Here is a 20,336-nt window from a genome sequence, read left to right as displayed (position 1 = left end):
TCAGTGGAGGCCCATTTGGGGATAGTATTTGTTGAACAAGCAATCGTGAATACATTTTCTATCTTTGACCTGGGAGCCCAAGAAGCTGATGACTTTAGTGTTCCTTTACCATACTAAGCCTTGTTAGGACGTAGTGTGGTGACTATGAAGGTGTAAACCTGAATTAGTTGATACGTGATACTACACTCAAATGAGCTTCTCTTGAGAATATTACTGGTTGACAAGTAGTTGTCCAAACCAGTAATATCCGAAAGATGGGATTATGATTCTGGGAACTTTCTTAGAACCTTGGTTCATGTCTTGATGATAAACCCTTAGCACTTACCTTGTTGGGACGATAAGACAAATGGCCTCATGCTTGTGAAGTCGAACCTATGAACCCCATGAATTTGACATCTTGCATATGTTTGTTGATATTGATGTGTTTGTGCATTCATACATTCATTCATTCATTAACATCATCTTAATTAAAGTCTTCAAGGAACTTAAGCATTTGTTGCCAACAGCGTAGGTAATTTTCACTATGGATTTTGGAAGAAGAAGAACTCAAAAGTACACTTTCAAGAGTCCAAAATTGGAGGATTTGAGAGAGATAGGATCTCTAGTGGTTAATCATGAAGACCTCAAAGTCAAATATGGAAGACTTCTACCTCTTTTGAAGACCAAGATGGTGGATGCGGTTCTTGCTACATTGGTTCAATTCTATGATCCATTGTACCAGTGCTTTAGCTTTCCAGATTATCAGCTTGTGCCTATATTGGAGGAGTTTTATCACATGATTGGACTACCCATTCCTGATCAAGCCCCCTTTTCTGGTTTAGAAGAAATTCCAAAGCATCAAGACATTGCAGAAGCTGCTCATTTAAGGATGTTTGAGATCAAAGCTAATCTGACTACAAAAGGAGGAATTCTTGGTTTGCCAGCTAAATTCTTGATAGATGAGGCTCGTTATTTTGCTAGCATGAAGAGTATGGACGCTTTTGAGGCTATTCTTGCCTTACTCATCTATGGGTTGTTCCTCTTCCCTAATATTGACGACTTTGTTGACATTAATGCTATCAAAATATTCCTAATTGGAAATCCAGTTCCTACCTTGCTTGCAAATGTTTACCATTCAGTCCATCTCAGGAATTCTCATAAGGGAGGAATGATCATATGTTGTACAACTCTGCTCTACAAGTGGTTTATTTCACACTTGCCTCGGTCTACTTCCTTTTGGGACCTCAAGGATGGTTTGATATGGTCACAAAAGATTATGTCTCTCACTCATTCTGACATTGATTGGTTTGATCGTGCTTATGAGGGGGTGAAAGTTATTGATAGTTGTGGTGAGTTTCCTAATGTACCTCTTCATGGCACAAAGGGAGGCATTAACTACAACCCAATTTTGGCTTGCCGTAAATTTGGATACCCAATGAAGGACAAGCCCAACACCATCTTCTTAGAGAGTTTCTTATTCAAGGAAGGAGAAGACAACAAAGCGTTCAAAGAAAATATTGTACATGCCTGGCGCCACGTCCATAAAAAAGGAAGAGAAGTTCTAGGGAAGCTAGATTACGTCTCTTTGGAGCCTTATCTCCAATGGGTGCAAGCTAGGGTCGTCAGTTTGAAAATGCATTATCCTCGACAAGAGCCTTTGTCTTTAACTGTTAAAGAACCTTCTTTTGTTTTCATGACTGATGCGGAGAAACTCAAGATTACTTTGACTATGATGCAACGAGAAAAGGATGCTTGGAAGAACAAGTATCATATCGTCCACGCCGAGAATGAAGAGCTTCAAAGACACTTGAAGAAAAGGAATTATGAAGAGCTTGCTAACAAGAAAAGGAAGGTGCAAGAGGATTTATTTTCCTCTAGCATTAAGCCAGTTCCTGGTTCAGATAATCCTCCTACTTTAGGCGCTTCGAAGATGATTATCGACAAGCTAGTGGTTGAAAATACTCAGATGAAGGACCGAATCAAGGAGCTTAATATGAAGCTACAAAGAGGGATTGGATCTCCTTCTCAGCAACTTCCTTAGGATTCTAGCTACTTTCCTTGAATCTTTCAAAAGTGTACTTCAAAAATTGTAATCTTTCCAATTTTAATGAAATGAGATTTTAACACTCCTTTCCATGATGTTTGAAATAATTATGTTTATTAAAGTTCCTTGAAATTCATTTGCATTGCATATCACGCATCATTTTAAACATTACTTTTTTTGCATTCCCGAGACTTATCCATGTCCTTCACATCAATAGACAAGTTGTTTCAGCAGTACAACACTCGAGTTAGTCATCAAAAAAGGATGGAACAACTTGAAAAGGAAAATCAGGAACTCAGGGAAGAAGTTACTTCACTCAAAAGCAGTTTGGAGAGACTCACAACAGTGATGGAAACACTGGTGGTTGCTCAGAAGCAGCCACCCCTAGAGCCTATTCAAAGAGCTGTAATTTCAGAGGTCGTGTCTATGCCCATTTCTGTGGCATTTGTGAAAGCTCCTCAATATCAGATGCACCCTAATTTCCCTTAGGGCATGCCACCAAACTATGTGCCAGAAGGTTACCGCCCACAAGTTTCTGAAGCTCCTGTAGTTCCTGTTGTCATGTCTGTACCACCTCCTGTGATACACACTACTCCATACCATGAAGAGCCCATCTTTCATGCCACTCCAAGTGAAATTATGGGAGCATATGAGAAAATGGACGAATTCCAATATCAATTCGCTGAGATGCAAAAAGATATTCAATACCTTAGGGGAAAAGATCTATTTGGGAAGGATTCCCATAATCTCTGTCTTGTGCCAAATGTCAAAATACTTGTCTTTGAAAAGTACAAGGGGGATTCTTGTCCGAGGAGCCACTTAACTATGTATACCCGAAAAATGTCCACTCAAACTGAATATTTGTTGGTGTAAGCCCTAGAGGCCAATACTTTTGGTACTTGTATCGAATTATTTATTAATAATAAAAGGATTTTTCTTTATTATGTTTGTTTAATAAAGTCCCTGGAATAGTCGGTCCGTTTAATGTATCAAGCGTGACTTAATCATGAGATCCCATTAAACATAAGGACATTATTCTTAAAGTATCCGTAGTCGAGCTTTGTTGTGAAGTGGGATAACATTAAAGCATTAAGACTATTAAGTATATAGACTGATGATGACATCTCATGGATCATGGATACGGAGTTATCAAGTCTTAAACATAAGTATGAATATTGAGAGTAATATTTATACTGGGTTGACCCGCTATGAGAATACTATATAGAATCTTATGCTAAGTGTCATAAGTTATTCTCATGGTGACAATGGTGTATACCACCCTTTCACCTGAAACCACTATGTACCCTAGATGTAGAGTCGAGTGTCTTATTGATGATTAAACATTGTTCGTAACTGGATGACTATAAAGACAGTTGATGGGTACTCCACGAAGCATGCTGAGGGACATGAGTGACTTAGATGGAATTTGCCCATCCTGCGTAACAGGATAAATGTCTACGGGCCCAATATTGAACTGGACAAGGATGACACGGTCTATGCATTGTGTTCAATATAGACATAAGGGCAAAATGGTAATTATACACATAAGTATTATCATAAAAGGATTTGTCAGATTATATGACATTTTCGTGTCTTGGGTAGCAGTGATGTGTTGCTAGATACCACTCACTGCTTATTATGTTAAATATGTGATTTAATATAATGGCTAATGTCACAAAAACCTACAGGGTCACACACAAAAGGACGAATTGATGAGAGATAGAGTAACTAAGGAACACCGTAAGGTACAGTGCACTTAAGTGAATTGTAGAACATCGTAAGATACGGTGTACTTAAGTAGAATACGAAATATGGTAAGGTACCACACGCTTAAGTGATTTTGGCATATCATAAGATATGGGTCACATACACTTAAGTGGGCTTTTTAGCTTGCAGCCCACACAAGTGGTTCTACAAATAGAACCCTTGTGCAGAAGCATTTATGTAGTTGCAATTTCGTTTCTCTCTCACTCACTCACTCAAAGCCTTCATTCGTAGCAGCTAGCACTGAGATTGAAGGAATCTGTTCGTGTGGACTGAGTAAAGGTGTTGTAACCATTCAACGTTCGTGATCGCTCCATAGATCTGCATCAAAGGTTTCAATCGCAACAAGAGGTAACGATTCTATCACTGATCATGCCCATTCATAAGGATCACTAAAGGAGAATTTTTTTTAAATTCCGCTGCATTTTGGATCGCTTTTCTCCTTCAGTGGTATCAAAGCCACTTATGAAACCATGCATCTAGCTGTTTATTTTCTGTATTTTTTGTATTAATATGATTAATAGACAGAATGAATCAAAGAACAAACGAGTAATTAAATTTGGCATCATGTGTGTACGATTTGGATGATTGATGTTGACTATGCTTCGGAATCCGACGTTAGTATGGTGAAGCAGCGATACATCGATCATCCATAGGTTACACAATTGAGATCGATCATGTTATATATATGATATAAGTAATCCTGATGCAAAATATGGTATATATGATATACTGTTTCTGTTTCGTTTATTCAAACACTTAATGGTCGTTTTCCTTTGAGCGATCAATGGTCATTTGCTTCTTGATCCGACATTACTATGATGAAGCAATGACGTGTTGATCAATCATACTGAATTAACAATCGAGGTGTGTTTGATGGTCTGAAATTGGTGCATTAGGGTTCATGAGGGCACAAGGGTTGTGATGTCAAAGAGTTATGCGATTAGGGTTGTGACTGCGCAAGAGTTGTGCTTTGCGTCGGGGCGCTGCCCCTGCAACCCCGCAGGGGGCGCTGCCCTCTTGACCCCTGTCCGCTGAACGGTCAGCGGAACCACCGTCCGCTGACTGGGCAGCAGAACCCCTGGCTAACTCTACGTAGTGTGATTGGTCGCCAAAATTTAATTTGGTTTTAATTAATTAACAAATTTTAAATTAATAATAATAATAATATGTTTATTATTATTGTCTTGTGGTGATCGGTTATGGCCTTAGTTTTATTTTATTTTATTTTGGGATTTTAAAATACGACTTGCGTGTCGTGCCTCTCTTTTAATCTCTTAATGTAACTTCTTTTCTCATCTCACTCCCTCGTATGTAAAACGAGTTTCTTTTATGTAATGTAATGTTATGAAGAAAGAGAATAATACAATATCAAATGAGGACAACCTTGAAGATCGTACTTAGAGAAGCTTAGATCGTTATTAGGTTAGCTTAGGTTCTCTCATTGGCTTAGAAGAACAATTGTGCTAGGGGCCATAACTGTTTCATTATGTATGTTGATGCATGTGAATGCATGTTGATGCATGTGAGAGACGATTTATATGATAAATAAGTCGGTGAGATCAGAATAATTGCAAATTCCCTCAAATTAAATATTAAGTTTATGCTTTCCAAGTTTTAGCACTCATCAAGACTAGTATCGAATAATGTAGGTTTCGCTTACGCGAGGTGCATATTCTATATTAGTAAGGTGCGATGGGATAATTGTAATATCCAATTGCTAAAACAATGGGTCAAACTTAACTAAACAAATTATAATAAGATTATTTATGTTTAGAAGCAAGAGTTGGAAATGATCCATGTGATGGATTGGAATAAGGAGTTATTCATCCAACTAAAATATTCGAGAGTTGTATTAGATACAACTGGAAGGAGTTCATACCTAAATAACCTAGTTTTGTGTAATCCGCCTACGCGGACTTAAAACAAAGTGAAATGTGGATCTCGACCCACTAGAAAATCTTCCAACGGGATTTTCCGAATCAAATGGAGAGGGTCATTTGTTTTGAGTAAAATAGTGGGAGCATATTTAGTTAAAGGCCTAATTAAATATGTTATTGATACTTATATTTTCATTATTTTCATGTAGATTACCATGACAACAAAAACCTCTAACAACATTTTACGATCAATCCTTGACAAGGAAAAATTGTCTAGGACAAATTTTCTGGATTGGCACCGAAATTTGAGGATTATCCTCAAACATGATAGAAAGTTGTATGTATTAGAGAAACATGTTCCTGAAGAGGAACCTCCTTGTTCTGCACCTAAGGCAGAAAGAGATGCTTATAAGAAGCATGTCGATGATGCCAATGAAACTGCTTGCCTCATGCTAGCTACCATGAACTTAGAGTTGCAAAAGCAACATGAGAACATGGCAGTGTTCGATATGATCGAACACCTGAAGATGCTCTATCAAGAGAAAGCAAGGCATGAAAGGTTTGAAGTTTCAAAATCCCCTTTTCAAGGCAAGTTAGATGAGGGAGCCCCTGTAGGTCCCCATGTGCTCAAGATGATTGGGTATATGGAGAACCTTGAGAGGTTGGGTTTTCCCCTCGGAAAGGAACTTGCGACTGATTTAATCTTGCAATCGTTGCTAGATAGATTCAGTCAGTTTGTTCTTAATTTCAATATGAATGATATGGACAAATCTCTTCCTGAACTGCTAGCCCTGTTAAGAACTGCTGAGCAGAATATGAAGTCAAAAGGGAAGTCCATTTTGATGATCGGAAATGGAAAGAGACAGAACAAAAGACCCACCAAGCAGGGTGATAAAGGGAAAGGCAAGGAAGTTGCCAAACCCAAACCCACTGCTCCTGCTTTGAAGCCTAGTGGAGGCATAGCAAAGGAAGGCACCTGCTTCCATTGCGGTAAGACTAGACACTGGAAGAGAAACTGCCCAAAGTACCTGGAAGATAAGAAGAATGAAGTAGAGACTTCAACTTCAGGTATTTTTGTTATTGAAATTAATTTATCTACTTCTATATCATGGGTATTAGATACTGGATGCGGTTCTCACATTTGTACCAATGTGCAGGGGCTAAAAAGGAGTAGAGATTTGGCAAAAGGTGAAGTTGACCTATGGGTTGGCAATGGAGCAAAGGTTGTTGCTTTAGCCGTAGGAACTTATGTATTGACTTTACCTAGTGGTTTAATAATTCAGTTAGAAAACTGTTATTATGTACCTGCAATTAGCAGGAATATTATTTCCGTTTCTTGTTTAGACAAGTTTGGTTTTTCATTTATAATAAAGAACAATTGTTACTCCATTTATTTGAATGATATATTCTATGCTATTGCACAAATGAACAATGGACTATATGTCCTTGATCTTGAAATGCCTATTTATAACATTAATACTAAAAGGATGAAACCTAATGAGTTAAATCCAACTTACCTTTGGCATTGTCGATTAGGCCACATAAATGAGAAACACATTTCCAAACTCCATAAAGATGGACTCTTGGACTCTTTTGATTATGAATCATATGAAACATGCAGATCTTTTTTAATTGGAAAGATGAAAAAGTCTCAATTCACAGGAAAAGGTGAAAGAGCTAATGATCTTTTGGCCCACATACATACTGATGTATGTGCACCACTGAACATACCAGTCAGAGGAGGTTTTCAGTACTTCATCATATTTACTGATGATTTTAGTAGATATGGTTATGTGTATTTAATGAAACACAAATCAAAGTCCTTTGAAAAGTTCAAGGAATTCAAGAATGAAGTACAAAACCAACTAGGTAAGAATATTAAAACTCTTCGACCAGATCGAGGTGGTGAGTATTTAAGCCTAGAGTTTGATGACCATCTGAAAGAGTGTGGGATCTTATCCCAACTTACTCCTCCTGGAACACCCCAATGGAACGGTGTATCTGAGAGAAGAAATCGAACCTTGTTAGACATGGTCCAATTCATGATGAGTCACGTCGATCTTCCAAACTCCTTTTGGGGACATGCACTATTGACAGCAGCTTACACACTTAACCGTGTTCCATCCAAAAAGGTTGAGAAGACACCATATAAGATATGGAGTGGTAAGAAACACATATGTCTTACATGAATATTTGGGGTTGCGAAGTTTATGTGAAGTGACAAATTTCAACTAAGCTTGAGCCAAAATCTGACAAATGCTTATTTGTGGGGTATCCTAAAGAAACAAGAGGGTATTACTTCTACAATCCTTCTGAGGGCAAAGTGTTTGTCGCTCGAACTGGAGTTTTCCTAGAAAAGGATTTTATTTCCAAAGGAATCAGTGGGAGGAAAGTAGAGCTTGAAGAAAATCAAGAATCACAAAGCATTGATATACCTATGGAGGAATTAGAGCAGGAAACACAAGTAGTTGTGGAAGAGCAAGCTGCTCAAGTAGAACAAGACCAACGTAGATCAAGCAGGATACGTCACCTACCTGAGAGATATGGATATCTCATAACTGATCAAGGTGATGTATTACTCATGGATCAACATGATCATGTGACCTACCAAGAGGCCATAACTGGTCCCGAGTCTGAGAAGTGGCTAGAAGCCATGAAATCTGAAATGGATTCCATGTACACAAACCAAGTTTAGACCTTGGTAGAGCCTCCTGTAGGAGTTAAACCTATAAGATACAAGTGGGTCTTCAAAAAGAAGACTGACATGGATGGTATGGTACATACCTATAAGGCAAGACTGGTTGCAAAAGGATATAAACAAATTCATGGGGTTGACTATGATGAAACCTTTTCACCAGTTGCAATGCTTAAATCTGTTCAAATTTTACTTGCTATCGCTGCATATCATGATTATGAAATATGGTAGATGGATGTCAAAACTGCTTTCCATAATGGGAATCTTCTTGAGGATGTGTACATGACACAACCTGAAGGATTTGACATACCAGAAGAAGCCCAAAAGATATGTAAGTGACAAAGATCAATCTATGGATTGAAGCAAGCTTCCATGAGCTGGAATCTTCATTTTGATGAAACAGTAAAACAATATGGATTCATCAAAAACGAAGATGAGCCTTGTGTCTACAGGAAGGTTAGTAAGAGCATGATCGTTTTCCTGGTATTATATGTAGATGACATATTACTCATTGGAAACGATGTCCCTACCCTAAAACAAGTAAAGTCTTGGTTGGGAAAATTATTTTCTATGAAGGACCTAGGTGAAGTAGTCTATATATCAGGAATCAGGATCTATAGAGATAGATCACAAAAACTGATTGGCCTAAGTTAAAGTACATACATAGACAAAGTGCTGAGACGCTTTAATATGCATGATTCCAAGAAAGGATTCATACCTATGCAACATGGCTTGTGTCTATCAAAAACACAATCCCCTTCAACTAAGGAAGAAAGGGATCTCATGAATAAGATTCCATATGCATCTGCAATAAGATCTATCATGTATGCCATGTTATGTACTCGACCAGATGTCTCGTATGCTTTAAGTGCAATGAGTAGGTACCAATCTGATCCTAGTGATGCTCATTGGGTAGCTGTCAAGAATATCCTCAAGTATTTAAGAAGGACTAAGGACTCATTCTTGATATATGGAGGCCAGGAAGAGCTTGTTGTAATTTGATACGCTGATGCTAGCTTCCAGACAGATAAGGATGACTTTAGATCGCAATCTGGTTATGTGTTTTTCTTAAACGGTGGCGCTGTGAGCTGGAAAAGTTCAAAGCAAGATACAGTTGTTGATTCTACAACCGAGGCCGAGTATATTGCTGCCTCAAGTGCAGCAAACGAAGATGTTTGGATCAAAAAGTTCATTATTTAACTTGGCATAGTTTCTAGCATTGTGGATCCCATTGGTCTCTATTGTGATAACAATGGTGCTATCGCACAAGCTAAGGAGCCTAGATCTCACCAACGATCCAAACACATACTTAGGCGTTATCACCTCATTCGAGAGATAATAGATAGAGGGATGTGAAAATATGCAGAGTACCTATACTTGATAATATTGTTGACCCACTGACAAAGCCTCTTGTGCAGCAGAAGCATGATGGCCATACTTGATCTATGGGCATTAGGGGTATGCCTGATTGGCTCTAGTGCTAGTGGAAGATTGTTGGTGTAAGGCCTAGAGGTCAATACTTTTGGTACTTGTATCGAATTATTTATTAATAATAAAAGGATTTTTTCTTTATTATGTTTGTTTAATAAAGTCCCTAGAATAGCTAGTCTGTTTAATGTATCAAGTGTGACTTAATCATGAGATCCCATTAAACATAAGGACACTATTCTTAAAGTATCCGTAGTCGAGCTTTGTTGTGAAGTGGGATAACATTAAAGCATTAAGACTATTATGTATATAAACTAATGATCATATCTCATGCATCATGGATAAGGATATATCAAGTCTTAAACATAAGTATGAATATTGAGAGTAATATTTATACTGGATTGACCCGCTATGAGAATACTATATAGAATGTTATGCTAAGTGTCATAAGTTATTCTCATGGTAACAATGTTGTATACCACCCTTTCACCTGAAACCACTATGTACCCTAGATGTAGAGTCGAGTGCCTTATTGCTGATCAAACATTCTCCGTAACTGGATGACTATAAAGACAGTTGATGGGTACTCCACGAAGCATGCTGAGGGACATGAGTTACTTAGATGGAATTTGCCCATCCTGCGTAACAGGATAAATTTCTACGGGCCCAATATTGAACTGGACAAGGATGACACGGTCTATGCATTGTGTTCAATATAGACATAAGGGCAAAATGGTAATTATACACATAAGTATTATCACAAAAGGATTTGTCAGATTATATGACATTTTCGTGTTTTGGGTAGTAATGATGTGTTGCTAGATACCGCTTACTGTTTATTATGTTAAATATTTGATTTAATATAATTGCTAATGTCGCAAAAACCTACAGGGTCACACACAAAAGGACGAATTGATGAGAGATAGAGTAACTAAGGAACACCATAAGGTACGGTGCACTTAAGTGAATTGTAGAACATCCTAAGATACAATGTACTTAAGTAGAATACGAAATATGGTAAGGTACCACGCGCTTAAGTGATTTTGGCATATCATAAGATATGGGCCACATACACTTAAGTGGGATTTTTAGCTTGCAGCCCCCACAAATGGTTCTATAAATAGAACCCTTGTGCAGAAGCATTTGTGCAGTTGTAATTTCGTTTCTCTCTCACTCTCTCTCACTCAAAGCCTTCATTCGTAGCAGCTAGCACTGAGATTGAAGGAGTCCGTTCGTGTGGACTGAGTAGAGACGTTATAACCATTCAACGTTTGTGATGGCTCCATAGATCTGCATCAAAGGTTTCAATCTCCACAAGAGGTAAAGATTCTATCATTGATCATGCCCATTCGTAAGGATCACTAAAAGAGAATTTTTTTTAAATTCCGCTGTGTTTTAGATCGCTCTTCTCCTTCAATATCACCAGTTACTAATTCACTATTTTCAATATAATCTGACTGGTGCCGCTCTCAAATGGTACATGAACTTGGATAGTGCCCACATCTGCACGTTCAATGATCTAGGTGAAGCTTTCAATTGGAAGTATAAGTATAATATCGACATAGCGCTGGACAGAGATCAACTATAAGTTATGTCCTAGAGAGACAAGGAAACTTTCAAGGAATATGCACAAAGATGGTGCGAGGTTGCCGACCAGATTTGTCCTCCTCTCGAGGAAAGCGAAATGACTAAGATCTACTTGTAGACTCTAACTTATTTCTACTATGAATGAATGATAGCGAGTGCACCAAGTGATTTCACTGACATGGTGAATATGGGGATGCGTCTCGAGGAAGGTGCTCGTGAGGGACGATTGGTTAAGGAAGGTGGTTCATCTAGCGGCGTCAAAAAGTTCGGAGTTGGGTTCCCTAAGAAGAAAGAGCAAGATGTCAATGTGGTGGTACACAAAAGACCAAGGCAAAGATATCAACAACAACATATTGCAGCAATTACTCCAGTTCTCAATTCAACAGCGGTATCTCCAGCCTACCAGCCATAATTCTTACAACAATCTCAATCACAAGTTCAACAACGACAACAACAACCTCAGTACATTCAGCAAAATATCCTGTAACCGCAACAACGACCTCAATAACACACCCGTCCGTAATACAACAATAATCAAGTTCAAAGAAGGAAACAATTTGATTTGATACCTATTACTGAAGGAAAATTATGATCAAAGATGCAACGGAAATTACAATTTTTCCTTTAGTGATCCTTACGAATGGGCATGATCAGTGATAGAAATCGTTACCTCTTGTGGCGATTGAAACCTTTGATGAAGATCTAAGGAGTGATCACAAGCGTTGAATGGTGACAACGCCTCTACTCAATTCACACGAACGGATTCCTTCAGTCTTAGTGCCAGCTTCTACGAATGAAGGTTTTCAGTGAGTGAGAGAGAGAGAGAGAGAGAGAGAGAGAGAGAGAGAGAAACAAATTTTTCATCAAGTCAAATGCTTTTGCACAAGGGTTCTATTTATATAACTACTTGTGTGGGCTACAAGCTAAAAATCCCACTTAAGTGTATGTGGCCCATATTTTATGGTATACCGAAAATCACTTAAGCGTGTGGTACCTTACCCTATTTCGTATTCTACTTAAGTGCATTGTACCTTACAATGTTCTACATTTCACTTAAGTGCACTGTACCTTATGGTGTTCCTTATTTACTTTATCTCTCATCAATCCGTCATTTTGTGTGTGACCCTGTAGGTTTTTGCGACATTGGCAATTATATTAAATCACATATTTAACATAATAAACAGTAAGCGGTATCTAGTAACACATCACTGCTACCCAAGACATGAAATTATCATGTGATCTGAAAAATCCCTTTTTGTGATAATACTTATGTGTATAATTACCCTTTTTGCACTTATGTCTATATTCAACACAAGGCATAGACCGTGTTATCCTTGTCCAGTTCAATATTGGGCCCTTAGACATTTATCCTGTTACGCATGATGGGCAAGTTCCATCTAGGTCACTCATGTCCCTCAGCATGCTTCGTGGAGTACCCATCAACTGTCTTTATGGTCATCCAGTTACGGGCAACGTTTGATCAACAATAAAGCACTCGACTCTACATCTAGGGTTCATAGTGGTTTCAGGTCGGAGGGTGATATACACCCCTATCACCATGAGAATAAATTATGACACTTTGCATAACATTCTATGTAGTATTCTCATAGCGGATAAATTCAGTATAAATATTACTCCTAATATCCATACCTATGTTTAAGACTTGATAACTCCTTATCTGTGAGATTTGATCATCAGTCTATATACATAATAGTCTTAATGCTTTAATGTTATCCCACTTCACAATAAAGCTCGACTACGGATACTTTAAGAATAGTGTCCTTATGTTTAATGGGATCTCATGATTAAGTCACACTTACATTAAATAGACTAGCTATTCTAAGGACTTTATTAAACAAACATAATAAAGAAAAATCCTTTTTATTATTAATAAATAATTCGATACAAGTATCAAAAGTATTGGCCTATAGGGCTTACACCAATAATGACTTACACAGAACTATTCCCATCTTTGGGCGACAAGAAGCACATTCACACCAGACCTCCTCCCTCTGTTCTAGAGAAACTTCTATTTTGCTACAAAGATGACCAGTTTTGCGCCTACCACCAGGGGGCACCCAGACACAATTTAGAAGACTGTTATGGCTTGAAGTCTGATGTCCAAAGATTGATCAAAAGAGGCATTCTGTCTTTCAGATATGTCAACCCAAATGTACAAGTCAATCCACTACCTCAACATGAAGGAGCTTCTATCAACATGGTAGAAGGTTGTCCTGGCACTTTCAGAGTTTAAGATGTATGTTATTTAGAAGTAGATCTAGTTGAGATGCACCTTGAATTGGGTGAGCTCATCCATATGACACCATACAACTATGCGGCTTGCAGTCTTTGTCGGACAACTCTTCATAGTTATCATATTGTAAGGGAAGATTTGCAAAGAGAAATAGACAACGGGATTATCCGAGTTGATAAGGACCGAAACTTCAATCAAGTCAACATGGTACAAGTTGACCCTTTACCCCAACATGAGGAAGCTCCTATCAATATGGTTGAAGGCTATCAGGATAATTACCAAGTCTACGATGTGAGATTCATGAGAGGATATTTGGTTAGGATGCACAAAAGTTTGTTTCGGCTTGCTTTTGTTCCATCACATGATTATACCGCGTGTGAAGTTTGTTCAATAAACCCCCGCGCATGTCCCCTTGTACGACAGGACATCCAAGAACTATTAGACGCAAGAACTATCATTGTTGCTTGTCCTAGGAATCTCGAGAACGATGTCAATGTTATAATCCCTCAGTTCAACATTCCTAAACCCTTGGAGATTACATTCGATAGTCGCAACTCTATGATTTCGCCTTTGGTTATATATTTACCAGGTCCAGCTCCGTACCAATCTGATAAAGCCGTACCCTACAAGTACCAAGCTACCATGATCAAAGATGAAAAGGAGGTTCCTCTACCCTTTATGCCTTCCGCCGTTAACATTGCTAATGTGAGTGGGGTCACGAGAAGCGGGCGTGTATTTGCTACGGTACCACCAATAAATGTTGAAGCTTCAGTTGGGAAGAAAATGCAAGTTGAGGCGCCGATTATGAATAATAAGTCTGATGTTATGGAAGAGTCCAGTGGGGCTATTATTAACTTAGAATTTGATGAGGTTTTGAGATTGATCAAGAAGAGAGAATACAAAATTGTAGATCAGCTCCTATAAACCCCTTCTAAGATATTTGCTTTATCCCTGCTAATGAGTTATGAGGCTCATAGGGAGGCTCTATAAAAGGTTCTTAAGCAAGCTTATGTCGACCATGATGTAATGATTGACCAATTTGACAGCATCGCCGCCAACATAACTACCTATAACAATTTGAGTTTCGGTCATGAAGAACTCCCAGTAGAAGGAAAGAATCACAACATGGCTTTGCATATATCCATGAATTGCCTTACTGATTCTCTATCCAGTGTGTTGGTGGACACGAGTTCCTCACTCAATGTCATGCCAAAATCAACCTTGTCTAGATTGACTTTTCAAGGAGCTCCTATGAGACCTAGTGGGGTTATTGTTAAAGCTTTTGACGGCTCCAGAAAGACTGTCGTCAGTGAGGTGGATCTCCCCATGACCATTGACCCACATACCTTTCAAGTCACCTTTCAAGTCATGGACGTCCATGATTCTTACAGTTGTTTGTTGGGCAGCCCATGGATCCATGAGGCAATAATTATCACTTCAACTCTTCACCAGAGGCTCAAGTTAGTAAGGAAGGGGAAGTTGGTCACAGTATGCGGAGAAGAAGCTTTAGTGGTGAGTCACCTATCGTCATTTTCTTTCGTCTATGCTAAGGACGAGTTTGGAACCCAATTTCAGACTCTGAATGTACAAGAGAATGAAGCTTTCATTCCTTCCTTCAACGATGAACGACAGTTAGTCGAAGATGGTCCAGCAGGTGGATGAGGACAAGTTGTGAGTATCCCTGAAAACAAATTTCGTGAAGGCCTTGGCTTCTCACCTACATCTTCAAAGGTTGCTCAACGAGACATGGTTCTCCGTCCTATTCAAGAAACTTTCCTAAGTGGAGAATTCATCAACCCTACTCAACCTGAAACAAATGTTGTCATTGAAGAGAACCCCAAAGAGGATGCACAAAGCTTCGTGATGCACGGAATGGTCTGCCAAAATTGGATGGTCGTTGATGTTCCTAGAATTGTTCATGTTTCTAAGTAATATTTTGTTGTTATTTCAAAAAAAAAATCTTTCGTTCTAACCAAGAAGAAAGAATATTCTATTGGGCTTTGTTTCAAGTTCCCATTGTCATTAATGAAAATGTTCATTTTGTCTTCCATTATGTTTCCTTTCGAAAAATTGTAACCTAAAATAAAACAAACAAAAATATCACTTTCAATATCTGCATGCACATTCCATTTTATTTTATCCTAAAAACAAGCATAAATCATGTGTGCAGGTTAATCAATGTCACACCCATTGAAAGTAATGACCCTATACCCTCTCCCAACTTTGATTTCCCCGTATTTTAGGCTGAAGAAGAAAGTGATGAAGAGATTCCAAATGAGATCTTCCGGCTACTTGAGCAAGAAGAAAAGTCCATTCAGCCTCACAAAGAGCCAATATAAGTGATTAACTCGAGTTCTGAAGAAGATAGAATGAAGGTCAATATTGGGGCATCGCTTGTCCTAGATGTCAAGGAGAGAATGATAGATCTTCTCAGAGAATACATTTGTGTTTGCTTGGTCTTATCAGGACATGCCAGGTATTTATACTGATATTTTGGAGCATCATTTGCCGTTGAAATCAGAATGTTCACCAGTCAAACAGAAATTAAGAAGAACACGCACAAACATGGCTCTCAAGATCAAAGAAGAGGTTCAGAAGCAGATCGATGTTGGTTTTCTTGTTACATCTGAGTATCCTCAATGGTTGGCCAACATAGTGCCTATTCCAAATAAAGATGGTAAACTTCAAATATGTGTCGACTACAGAGTTTGAACAAGGTCAGTCCAAAGGATGATTTCCTTTTGCCTCATATTGATATGTTGGTCGACAGCACTGCCAAATTCAAGGTCTTTTCTTTCATGGATGGTTTCTCTGGCTACAATCAGATAAGAATGGCGCTCGAAGATACAGAGAAAACATCATTTATTACACCTTGGGGAACATTCTGCTACAGAGTAATGCTTTTCGGTTTGAAGAATGTTGGTGCAACCTATCAACGAGTCATGACGATGCTCTTTCATGACATGATGCACAAGGAAATTGAGGTCTATGTGGACGACATGATTTCTAAGTCCAAGGCTGAAGAAGAGCATGTTGAGTATTTATTAAAGTTGTCTCAACATCTGAGGAAGTACAAACTCCATCTGAATCCCAACAAATGTACTTTCGGTGTCCGTTCAGGAAAGCTCTTAGGCTTCATCATCAGTCAGCAAGGTATTGAGGTGGACCCTGATAAAGCCAGAGCCATTCAAGAAATACCCGCACCTAAAACAGAGAAACAAGTCAGAGGATTCCTCAGACATTTGAATTATATCTCTCGATTCATATCTCACATGACTGCTACTTGTGGGCCAATTTTCAAGCTTCTTCACAAAGATCAAGGTTATGTGTGGACTAAAGACTTCCATAAAGCTTTTGATAGTATCAAGGAGTACCTGCTGGAGCCTCCTATTTTAATTCCTCCAATGGAAGGAAGACCTTTGATTATGTATTTGACAATATTAGAAGATTCCATGGGTTGTGTGCTCGGTCAACAAGATGAAACTAGAAGAAATGAGCATGCCATTTACTATTTGAGTCAGAAATTAACAGATTGTGAGTCTCAATACTCTATGCTTTTGCTTTAGCTTGGGCTTCCCTTCGTCTCCGCCAATATATGCTCAATCATACTACTTGGTTGATCTCCAAAATGGATCCAATCAAGTACATCTTTGAAAAGTCTACTTTAACTGGAAGAATTGCTCGTTGGCAGATGTTGTTGTCAGAATACGATATTGAGTACCATACCCATAAGGCAATAAAAGTAAGTATCTTAGCTAACCATTTAGCTCACCAGTCAATTGACAAATATCAATCCATTCAACTTGACTTCCCTGATGAGGATGTAATGTACTTAAAAGGGAAAGATTGTGATGAACCGTTTCCAGGTGAAGGACCAGATCCAGAATCTTGTTGGGGCTTGATATTTGATGGAGTTGTTAATGCTTATGGAAATGGAATTGGGGCAGTCATTGTCACTCCTTAAGGTTCTCATATTCCATTTACCACGAGATTGACATTCACTTGTACGGACAACGTGGAAGAGTATGAAGCGTGCGTTATGGATCTTGAAGAGGCTATCGACTTGAGAATCAAAATTCTGGATTTATATGGAGATTCAGCTTTGGTGATTAATCAGATCAAAGGATAATGGGAAACCCGTCAGCCTGGTTTGATTCCTTACAAAGATTATGCAAGGAGGCTGTCAACTTTCTTCAACCAAATTGAATTTCATCATATATCTCGTGAGGAGAATCAGATAGCAGACGCTCTAGCAACTTTATCCTCCATGATTATTGTGAATCAGTGGAATGATGTTCCCACAATAAATGTCATGCGCCTTGACATACCTGCTCATGTGTTTGCTGCAGAAGAGGTCATTGATGTCAAACCATGGTATCATGATATTAAATGCTTTATTCAAAGACAAGAGTACCCATCTGGGGCATCAAACAAGGATAAGAAGTCTCTTATAAGGTTGGTTGTCACCTGCTTTCTAAATGAAGACGTGTTATATAAGAGAAACTTTGACATGGTCTTGTTCATATGTGTGGATAGATACGAACCAGACATGCTGATGACGGAAATTCATGAAGGATCCTTTGGTACCCATGCCAATGGACATGCAGTGGCTAAAAGTATGTTAAGAGCAGGTTACTATTGGCTAACAGTGGAATCTGACTGCTGCAAATATGTGAAGAAGTGCCATAAATGTCAGGTTTATGCTGATAAGATTCATGTGCCTCCAATTCTTCTCAATGTTATCTCCTCTCCTTGGCCTTTATCTATGTGGGGAATTGACATGATTGGTATGCTAGAACCTAAAGCTTCGAACGGACATTTTTTCATTCTAGTGGCCATTGATTACTTTACCAAGTGGGTCGAAGTTGCATCATACGCTAATCTGACCAATGAAGTGGTGGTCTGATTTATCAAGAATCAACTAATTTGTCATTATGGTGTTCCAAGTAAGATCATTACTGATAATGGATCAAACTTAAGATGATGAAAGAAATTTGCCCTGAATTTAAGATTGAACACCATAACTCATCTCCTTACAAACCCAAGATGAATGGGGTCGTTGAAGCTGTGAATAAGAATATAAAGAAGATCATCCAAAAATGGTTGTGACTTACAAGGACTGGCATGAGATGCTCCCTTTTTCTCTACATGGGTATCGTACATACGTCCGCACTTAAACCGGGGCAACCCCTTTCTCTCTTGTATATGGCATGGAAGCAGTGCTCCCCGTAGAGGTTGAGATCCCATCAATGAGAGTCTTGATGGAAGCAGAATTGTCTGAGGCTGAATGGTGTCAGAGTAGATTTGATCAGTTGAATTTAATTGAAGAAAAGAGGATGATGGCTTTATGCCATGGTCAATTATATCAACAAAGGATGAAGAAAGATTTTGATAAGAAGGTTTGACCTCGCATGTTTAGAGAAGGCAACTTTGTACTCAAGAGGATTGTCTTTCATTACTGGTTCTAGGGGAAAGTTGACCCTAATTATGAAGGACCATATGTTGTTAAGAGAGCCTTCTCTGGCGATGCTTTAATCCTTACGACCATGGATGGTGAGGAGCTTATTCATCCTGTGAATGCTGATGCAGTCAAGAAATACTTCGCCTAAAAAAATAAAAGAACAACTCAATAAGTTGAAAACCCGAAAGGGCAACTTAGGCAAAAAGAGTGTCTCGGTGGATCGAAAACCCGAAAGGGCGGTCCAAGAAAAGTTAGAGACATAACCAGAAAATGATTATCCCGGTAGATTGACACCCACAAGGGGAAATCTATGCAAAAGTTAAGGATTATGGCAAGTAACTGCATCAGGCCAGACTTGATCAACTTAAAGCGACCTTGCCCATCATATTTTTTCAATCAAATTACTCTCTCCAAAAGCTAGAACACAATGGATATCAAAGTTGATTGGGAGAATAGTGGCCATTGTATTTTAATATAGTCTTTTTCGTGTATTTACCATTTTTCATCTTTGTAAGTGATATATGGAGTCCCTCCATTTGCGAACCACCATTCCTTCAATAAAATTCGAGACTTTATCCATTTGTTTGCAACTCTTATTTTACTTCCTTCTTGCAAAATGACTTTTTTACTTTTCATAAGAGAATTCTTGAAACAAAACAAAAGTTTAAAATATTTTATTCTGGCTTTTAAGAAGTGTGCGTGTGTTTCTTTTAATTTATGAACATAATGATGAATGTCAACAGTAATCCCATAAAAGGTTGGATCATAATATGCATAGCTCGGTGCTTTCTTGAAATAATGTGTTTATTATCCCCAATGGAATTGCAGCAGTGGATGATTCTTGCTTCTTTAGGAGACCTTCCATCCATTTGACACTGTTATGTTAGTATCCCCATAGAAGATTGGTTTTAAAGGGAAAATTTACTCCATTGATGACTTCTTGTTTTATCTCTAGTGAGGTTTCCATCCTGTTGAGATTAGACGAGTGTTCATTTGTACTGAGATGTTTATTTCATCTCCAGTTCATCTACTATTGTTTATTTTGTCAGCATAAACATAACACGCATTCACGTATGCATATACATCATGCATAATTAAATTCATAATTCATATTCATATTGTATCCCTTATGTTGCTTTACTTAACTTGGTTGAGTTTATCCCCCAAGTGATATATATTTCCTCTCTTCAGTAGAGTCGTCGACCTTAAGCAGAAAGTGTATACCCTTTCTAAATTCCCACTGA

At 38.4% G+C, this 20,336-nt stretch overlaps 1 protein-coding gene across 1 annotated transcript; it reads left to right on the top strand.

Annotated features, from left to right (window-relative positions):
- Positions 1-523: 523 nt before the first annotated feature.
- On the top strand, positions 524-2,020 carry LOC127094746 (uncharacterized). The gene has a single exon (XM_051033536.1). It carries the CDS (start codon positions 524-526, stop codon positions 2,018-2,020), a length of 1,497 nt encoding a protein of 498 aa, XP_050889493.1.
- The last annotated feature ends 18,316 nt before the right edge of the window (positions 2,021-20,336 follow it).

This window comes from Lathyrus oleraceus, chromosome 6 (genome assembly GCF_024323335.1).
Source record: "Lathyrus oleraceus cultivar Zhongwan6 chromosome 6, CAAS_Psat_ZW6_1.0, whole genome shotgun sequence".
In the NCBI taxonomy this organism is placed as follows: Eukaryota; Viridiplantae; Streptophyta; class Magnoliopsida; order Fabales; family Fabaceae; genus Lathyrus; species Lathyrus oleraceus.
This window is presented reverse-complemented; position numbering and strand designations above follow the sequence as displayed.

Coding starts and splice junctions, on each gene's coding strand:
- LOC127094746 (XM_051033536.1), top strand. CDS start 524: ATGGATTTTGGAAGAAGAAGAACTCAAAAGTACACTTTCAAGAGTCCA.